Below are 8,195 nucleotides of genomic sequence, written 5' to 3'. Positions count from 1 at the left end.
AAGCGGTGACGACGCCGGGCAACCGATCGACGCGTCAAATTCGGGGAAAGAAGGCCCTTGTCACATACTGCAGCAGAAGGGCCACGAAGACGAAGCAGTTGCCGCCGAAGAAGCAGTTGCCGCCGAAGAAGCAGTTGCCGCCGAAGGAGCGGTTGCTGACGAAGCGGAACTGCGGGGCACAGTGGAACGGAAGAAGCCCACAAAACCGGACTCCAGAAGGGCCGCAAAGACAGGTCGGAAGCGGAAGGCAACGCCATCGCCCTCAGAGAGCAATACAGGGAGCCTAAGTGCTGCATTGGCCGAGAAGTCTGAGAGCGGTTTGCCACACGGAAGCGCCCACGCTCATGCGGGGACGCGGGATCCGGTGGCCTCCTCTTATTTTGTGCATTCTCCACCAGGGTCAGCGGGCCACAGTGGAGGCACACGATTGGCGGCAGCTGCCGGGGCAGTGGGGAAATCGACGTCCAGGGCAGGACCGTCGCCGACGTTCCCGAGCAGCAAACGCGGGGTGGGTGAGGTGGGAGACGCGGCGTCTGCGGTTCAATCGCCCGACGGCGCAGTTGCTCCTGCCAAACGGATGGTGACGACTGAAGCACGCAGGCAAGCCGAGAAGGGAACAGCAGAAGAGCGTTTGCATTCAACACAAGGGGGGGAAGCAGCGCAATCTTCCTTGACTCGGGCTCGCACGACGAATCCACGCCCTAGCGGCGACAATTTGGCTGACGCAGCTTTTGAAAGTCGGCGAGCCTCAAAGCGTGCCTCTGATTTCACAAGCAGCGCGGGTGAACCCAGGGGTGATGCAGGCTCCCCAGCGGAACTTTGGTATGACGACGTGGTAACACAGGCAACGACCAGAGACGCCTGTGAACGCGTAAACTTGCGTTTTCCAGCACGGCGGCTCACAGAGGCCAACATGCCCCACTCCAAAACCAATGATGAAGCACAGGCATTGGAACAGGAAAGCAAGATGAGGTACCAGCCGGTTGAAACGGATGAGCTTGAAATTGTGCGCTTTCCCAGGGTAATGAGGTCATCCTTGCATGGCTCTCTCGCAAGTCACAGCAATAGCGCTTCTAACAGGAACGGTGATAACCATGGCAATAGCAGTTCTTCTCAGTCTTCTGGGAGCCGCGGTTATGAAGCAGGTTACGCTGTTGAAAATCCCGCTTCTCCCACTCTGACCAAGAAGGGTCGGGCACTGCTTGGGATCCTTGGGGACACTGTACTACAGGACGACGCTGTTCTGCAAGAACACGTGCGTGTCGCGAGTGCTGGACCAATTCGAAGGTCCTTGAGATCCGCAGGGAGTGGCGTGCCGGCGCCCCCACTCGGCGCCAGAAAGTCCAAACGAGGGAAGAAGGGGATAGTGGGGGAAGAAGCAGCGGGGGAAAAAGTAAAGGGAGAGGAAGAAAAGGGTGAGGAAAAAGAAGCAGTTGAGGTGGAGGAGGAGGAAGAAGAAGAAGACGACGACGAAGAAGAGACGGAGGACATTGTTGCCCTCCTTCGGTGGCTTGCTGACCTGCGTGAAAAGAGGCTCCTCACCCAAGACCGTTTTCGTAGAGCTGTCGAGTGCATCCGGGTGAACACCAAGGTTCCATTCTTCCTGTGTGAGGGAAGCAGAGCGGGGGAGGCCCCAACTTTGATGGTGCGTTTGCCACAAACCGCCGATGAGGCCGTCACCGTCCCCCTGCTTGGAGCCCCGTTGAACATGGGAGAAGTGAGGCAACGCGGCGAGGAGGAAGGCGGCTGCGGCCTCCACCCCCAACGAGAAGGCTTGAACGTTGTGAGAGGTGTCGCCAAAACTGGTGCAGAGTCTAGTCGGCAGAAGTTGCCGTGGGTGCAGAAGACGTCCAGTGGTGAAGCGGGGGAGGCAGATGCGATGCGGCGGTACGCAGGTCCGGTTCGAACCCTGCATAATGGCGTGCCACTGCTCCCCGTTATACAGGACAAACTTCAACGCGGCCACTTCCAGGAGAACATTGAGGCATCGCTGTCAGTGGGAACCGCAAACAAATATATGTCGTGCCCTCAGTCACCGCTCGAGGGGCGTGGCGTTCTCAGGGTGTCCAGTGGTCAACCTTTAGCGGGCGTGTCTGATTCAATTACGGGGCCACTGCCCGGGAGTAACGCGCAACAGGCCTCCTCCCTCCATGAGTCCGTCCGAAGGGCTCGTCAAAGTCTTCTGACAGCCTTCGACCCCGCAATGCCGAAAGAAACTTCACCCTACAACAAGACGCCAAGGACGGCTGCATTCATAGCTGTTGGCACAAAGAATTTCATGGCGTAATTTTGCAAGTGCCGTCATGCTGGAACTCTCTCGTGGTCTGTTTATTTGTCTGTTCCTCGGTGTACATGTGAAGAGCAACGTAAAATGTTATTTTTTTTTTCGTTGTTTTTTTCTTGCTTTACTCTTTTAAATTGTCATCGCAAGCGGTGAGGCGTTGACGAAGATTCCTGTGAAAAAAGAAGGCGGGCTTTATTTTTTGTAGTGTTTGCAAAGTCGTCATTATCGCCTACTCCAAAGCGAAGAAAACACAACAACAACAAAAATGTTCTTTAGACGTGTTACTTGTGTTTGAAACTGCTCGTTGTGTTTTTGTTTTTTTCCCCCTCCTTTGGGCTTATTCATTTCTGCCGTTGCGGCGTCTGCACGAGGAGGCTTCTTGTTTTGGCCGCTACCGCGGGTTTTATCCAGGTAGTGTAGGGAAGTCGGGCAGCGGCGATGGACGTCCTGGAGCTGCTCTCAGTTGCGTACAATGGGGGCAAAGAGGAGCGCACGGCGGCAACGGCGCAGTTGGAGGGCGCAATAAAATCTCCCGATGGCCCGCGGCTTCTCGTGACGCTATTGCGGGCGGGAACGGATCCGGCGTTGCCGGCGGGGCAAAGCCTTTCCGCGCTTATCTACGCCAAGAATTGCATTATGGAGACCTTGGACGATGAGCAGTTCTCCGCCGCCCCTGGCGTGTTGGAGGAAGTAAAGTCCCTCCTTTACAACGGCGCCTTCCACGTGCCGTCGACGCATCAGAAGATTATCCACACCTGCGTGGCCAGCATCGTCAGTTCCTTTCAGTGGAATTATCTTCCGCAGCTTATGCCGGAGATCAGCCGGGAGAGGGCAGGCGTTACCGTTGAACACGCCATGGCAGCATTGGGTATGTTGTACGTCTTCGTCAAGAGGTTTAAGACCCCAGGACTGGAGCCGCTGCCTATGAAGCTCACGGTTTGCAGCTGTCTTATTTCGGCCCTTCCCTCGTTTCTCTCGTACGGGGAGCCGCAGGTGGACCACATTGTGCTGAAAATTATGAACGGCGTTGTGGAGACGGCGCTGCAGGGAAATAAAGCGCAAGCCCTCCCCGCGGAGGCGCTGGATGCGTGGTTCCACGAGATGGCCCAGTATCCGGAGCGTCACTTTGTCTCGGCCTCTGGGGCAGCGGCGAGCGGGTCGCAGAAGGCGTACGAGGCATATGTTGGTTGCCTCAAACAAATTGCCATGATTTCTTTTTCTGTGTTGAACGATGCAACAAGGAAGAAGAATCCCGCGCCTGTTGCCAAGCGCTTTCTTGCGGCGCATGCTTCAGCCTTTCTTGGAGTGTGGCAAAGGTGGTTGAAGTACGCCTCGACCTCTAGAGAGCGTGACGGAAACCGCAAGGCTGACATGTACGCCATACGCTATATCAAACTCTGCGCCTTGGACAAGACGCTTTATCAGCAGTGTCTACTCCCGCAGCTGATGCCCGTGGTTGAGTCACTTTTGTTTCCATACTTGTGCTTCAGCGAGGAGGATGAGCCGGCGTTTGCCGACGACGGTGATCTCTCGGAATTTGCGCAGTACATGATGGAGGAGGGGTTTGATCAAGGCGAGGTTTCGCAGCGGCAGGCGGCATCCAACGCGATTGTGGCGCTTGTCAAGGGTAACAAAGACTTCCACGAGGACTGCTTGCAGAGGGTCATTGACTTCCTCATAGCGGGTCTCTCGCGCGAGGACAATGATGAGACGTTTCCGCAAACGTTTGGCTATCTGCATCTCTTATCGGTGCTGAGACGCCACTTACGGCGCGTTCCTGAGATCTGGGAGACGCAAATGGCGCAGGTGCTTGTTACATTTGTGACCCCGCGCCTTGCACCCACCGTTCCCTACGCCCCGCTGCGCTGCAAAGCCCTTGTGGCGTGTCAGCGGTATTCCAAGGCCCCCATCCCTGCCGAGGCTGACTTTGCTGCCTTCACACAAATAGTCTCCTCCCTAGTGCAGGATGGCGATTCGCGAATTCGGCTGGGCGCCATTGATGCCCTTTGCACCTTCCTGGAGATGAAGCGGGCACTTCCGTACATTCGGCCAATCCTTGTGCCGCTGGTGGAGGAATGCATTAGTTTCCTTAACCGCGTGCAAACCTCCTTTGTGCCCACCGCCCTGCTTTACCTGGTGGAGCACTTCGCGCCCGAACTCATTTCCGTGCTCGGAAAAATTGGCAAGACGCTCGTGCAACACTTTTTGGCAACGGCATTTGACCTGGCGCAGCAGGAGGCCGCGATGGAAGACGAGCACTTATCACAGTACTGGCGCACAGAGCTGAGTGCCTGTGCCTTGTTGAACGCATTGAACACCATCGTCCAGGCCTCACGTCACCATATGGAGGTTTTCTGTAGCCTGAGGCCTGACCTGCTGTTATTGGCGAAGAACGTTTTGGAGCATCCTGACGATTTTGAATTTATCGAAAATACGCTCGCGATTTTGTTGAATGTCGTCAATTTTTCTAAGCCTATCCCACCGGAGTGCTGGGATGTGCTTCCCTTGCTGTTTCAGTCCGTTGACTCCGGTGTTGGCGTGGATTTTTTCGTTGCCATTGAGGAGGTGCTTGACAGTTTCATCTCAAACGGGACGGCAGAGTTTCTGCAGAATGCCCAGCTGATGGAGGCAACCTACCAGGCCTGCGAGAAGGTGCTGTTCCACTGCCTCGCCGGCGTCGAAGATCAGATCGCCGTGCCCCAGTTGATTGAGGCGATGCTGCATCAGGCGAAACACGCAGAGGCGGCACCGGGCCTGTTTGACGCGCACCTCCCCCGCTTCGTCACCTTGCTTCTGCGGGCCCTCGCAGACGACTCCATTCGCCAAGGCGAGGTGCGGCTGCAGATTTGGATCATTGCGGCATTGATGGATGCCTTTTACTACAATGCCGCAGCAACGCTGCAGATCTTAGCCAGCCGCAACGCCTACCCGCAGTTTTTCGATGCACTCTTTCATTTCTTTCGCGCCGCCATCCACCCTGCCAAGGTCGCCAAGGGCAGAAAGAAGCGCAAGCATGACGCGGCGAGCGAGGTTGTCGAGAATCTCTCTATTCTAACCCGCAAGGTCATCGTTTTGGGGATGACCGCCCTCCTGGAGCACCTTTTCGCCGACGGCGGAGGCAGCAGTGGGACAAATCTGGCCGCCTTCGACGCCTACCTCTCTCCGACGCTGGCTCTGGTTCAGCACTGCGTCTTCGCCAACGACGTCCTCCTGGCGTCGCGCTGCCGCATTGCAGCGGGCAACTTGGAGAAGGTGCGGCAGGGCGTCGAGGTGGAGGATGTCTGTGACGTGGACCTCGACGACGAGGACGTGCTCGGCGTCGCCAACGGCAGCGACGTGGCGACCACCGACGACGACGACGCCGACGGCGGCAGCGATGACGAGGAATTGGGCGAAGAGGAAATCGGTCACCGTGAGGACGAGGGGGACGACTACGAAAGCCCCATCGACGACGTGTGCGAAGTGACGCTATTTTTGCAGTGGGCCGCAAAGGCGACGTGCCTCGGCGGTGACGTGCAGCGGCACCTTCAAACTGCCCTCTCCAAGTCGCTGCAGGAGTTCCGTGACGCCGAGGCCACCGCGCTGCGCTACCGGCAACTGGTGCAGGAGTTGGACCTTGCGATGGACGCGGAGCACGCCGCCCGCTCCGTCACTGCAGCGACGTCGTAAAGAGGTGCGAAGCGAAGTTTCCGGCAGACCAGGGGACGGAAGACCAGTAGAGGGAGAAACGAATGCGACGAGGAAGTGGAGCAAAGCAGTGGGTAAGTGAGTGAATGAGATATATATATATATATAGAATGAAGGCGAATAAGCGAGTGAGATGTGAGGTAACGAAGCGAAAGCTGGGGTCAGCTCTACTATTCTATGCGACATATATATTTATATATAGCAAAGAGAGATGTGGCCCTACATGAAGGTGAACGCCTGCGTTTAATTAACTGTGATCAACTAAGCTCCCCATTACTGGTTGGAAAGTGTTCGGTTTAAGTTGCGATGAAATGTCGGTATGCATGTGTCTCCGTACCCACCTTGCGCATGCTTCCCCAGCGGAGGTGACTGCTGCTGATCCGTGCATGCGTCGGTTCCTCCTTTTTTTTTTTCCTTTGTTGTTCTTGTTGTTTCCCCTCAGTTCAGCGGAGGAGCAGTTAGTTGCGGAACACCCAACACGCCCACGCACCTCAAGGGACGTGGATATATTCCATTTTGTTTGTTTGTTTTTCCGCGCGTCTCTGTGTGTGTGCGTGTGCTTTGGTGGGCGTGCGTCGTTTCTTTACCGTTTTTGATCCTCTTGGAAGGCGTGGTCCTCAGCGGCGGAACGGTACGCCCAAAAGCAAGGTGCGAGATCACGGGGGTAGGGAGGGAGTGGTGTTAGGGCTTAGCGCCGGTGCGCGAAGGGGCGCGGGGGCGGGGTAGCCGATGGGCAGCGCCGTCACACGGTACAGGGATCACTGGCCGTCAACGCGGTCGAAACTGACGTGCACTAAAGTGCGCCCAGCCAACATAGCAGGCAGGCCGCGATGTCAATCGAAGCCCCCAGCTAACAAGTTGGATAGGTCAAGCGACCCCGCCACGCCCGGCGTCACTGCCGCAACGCGTGGCAGCGGGGGGTGTGTGTCGGCCTCGTTATTCCCAGATAGTGGTAGAAGGCGAAGTATAGATGAGAAGAAGGTAGGGGCGCCGCAGCCACCGCCGGTGCCAGTCTCTAGTTGTCTGATGCCGTCCAAGTATCTACCAAACCCGAGAAAGTTGCCGGCGCAGGGATCCTTGCCACCCGCAAATGGGCAGGAAGAGGCCACGAAGAGTGGCCAAGTATCTCCTTCCATGCAAACCGCGCTTGGTGGAACATCCAGGTCCCCAAGAAGCTCCACTAACACTGGGAAGCGCAGTACCGTTCGTCCCACGTGTGAAACACAGGAGGATGGCAACAGTGGGGGAAACAGTCCGGTGCCGAGAAGGCTGTCTGAAAGGTCCCAAGGGCTCGAGGGGCCTCTTGGAAGTACGGAGGGCGGCTTGGGCCCCAGCGCACCGCCTCAATCCAAGAAGAAGACACCTCAAATGCCTTCCGTCAACTTGTTAGGTGCAAATCTGTCAGAGGATCGGATGCCAAAAGACTTTATGGAGTATATTGCCCAGCACGCCATGCATTTGAGGACGGGTCATGTAGTTTGGTTTAATGGAGACACTGACCGAAGGTTGATTCAACGGCGTGAGCATCGTGGCGTGGTATGGAGTCCATTTGAGGAAATTGCTGTTTCCGAAGTGCCCGAGACGCCGCCCAATGAGGCGGCTGAGAGAAGTCCGGTGGCCCCAGAGGCAGGGAATAAACGAGTCTCGCTACCAACAGAATGCAAACAAAAGTACCAATACAAACCGTATCCACAGCCACAGCCACAGCCACAGCCACAGCAGCAACAGAAACCCACTGAAACTGCCCCACGGCCCCGCACTAGACCTATTCTTTCCGAAGATGTTCCTCACCGCATGCAGTTAGCAAAGAAGGCCCTTGAAGATAATGTCATCTTCATTTACTCACGTACACCGAGACTATACTAATTGATCGAAATGAACTATATGTGCATGTATGTAGAAAAATAGAACAAATTTATAGCGCTTCCACAAAAGAAAAACAAAGCAAAGCAAAATGAAAAATTTTTGGTCAACTTAGCAAATCTTCGAAGATAAAACACAGTGGGAATATTTAGAAGAAAAAAAATAGAAGTATGGAAGTTGGAAAGATGTGCAGTTGTTGCTGTTGTTGCTGGAACGTGCTGCTGTGAAGAGCTGCTGTCTCATTTCGTTCTTTTTTCTACAGACGCACAAGTCTCACTGTATTTATTTTTGCGTGTATTTGTCGTGCATGTTTTTGTTCTTCATTTGTTGTTGTTGTTTTCCTCATTGTGTTTTTTTTCTC

General features: G+C 55.4%; 4 protein-coding genes across 4 annotated transcripts in view, besides 4 other annotated features; all 4 read left to right on the top strand.

The window, feature by feature from the left end:
* The window catches only part of Tco025E_03772 (uncharacterized protein), a gene marked incomplete at both ends in the record, with an annotated part of 7,656 nt that extends 7,369 nt beyond the window's left edge, over positions 1-287 (top strand). Inside the window, one exon of the mRNA XM_029370690.1 lies at positions 1-287. This exon is cut by the window's left edge and continues 7,369 nt beyond it. Coding sequence (XP_029229189.1) covers positions 1-287 — 287 coding nt within the window.
* Positions 288-577: 290 nt separating this feature from the next.
* On the top strand, positions 578-2,287 carry Tco025E_03771 (uncharacterized protein; the record flags this gene model as incomplete). The annotated part of the gene is made up of 1 exon (XM_029370689.1): positions 578-2,287. One exon carries the CDS (start codon positions 578-580, stop codon positions 2,285-2,287), a length of 1,710 nt encoding a protein of 569 aa, XP_029229188.1.
* Positions 2,288-2,722: 435 nt separating this feature from the next.
* Tco025E_03770 (importin 7) lies at positions 2,723-5,953 on the top strand (the record flags this gene model as incomplete). The annotated part of the gene is made up of 1 exon (XM_029370688.1): positions 2,723-5,953. One exon carries the CDS (start codon positions 2,723-2,725, stop codon positions 5,951-5,953), a length of 3,231 nt encoding a protein of 1,076 aa, XP_029229187.1.
* A 109-nt stretch (positions 5,954-6,062) lies between these two features.
* Positions 6,063-6,079: a microsatellite.
* A 435-nt stretch (positions 6,080-6,514) lies between these two features.
* Positions 6,515-6,544: a microsatellite.
* Positions 6,545-6,700: 156 nt separating this feature from the next.
* On the top strand, positions 6,701-7,837 carry Tco025E_03769 (uncharacterized protein; the record flags this gene model as incomplete). The annotated part of the gene is made up of 1 exon (XM_029370687.1): positions 6,701-7,837. The coding sequence occupies one exon, from the start codon at positions 6,701-6,703 to the stop codon at positions 7,835-7,837; it is 1,137 nt and encodes a 378-aa protein (XP_029229186.1).
* A 63-nt stretch (positions 7,838-7,900) lies between these two features.
* Positions 7,901-7,932: a microsatellite.
* Positions 7,933-8,142: 210 nt separating this feature from the next.
* Positions 8,143-8,172: a microsatellite.
* Positions 8,173-8,195: the final 23 nt, after the last annotated feature.

The sequence above is a fragment of the Trypanosoma conorhini genome, assembly GCF_003719485.1.
Source record: "Trypanosoma conorhini strain 025E chromosome Unknown Tco_14.4_contig_00178, whole genome shotgun sequence".
Lineage (NCBI taxonomy): Eukaryota > Euglenozoa > Kinetoplastea > Trypanosomatida > Trypanosomatidae > Trypanosoma > Trypanosoma conorhini.
Note: the sequence above shows the minus strand (reverse complement) of the source record. Positions and strands in the feature narration are given on the sequence as shown.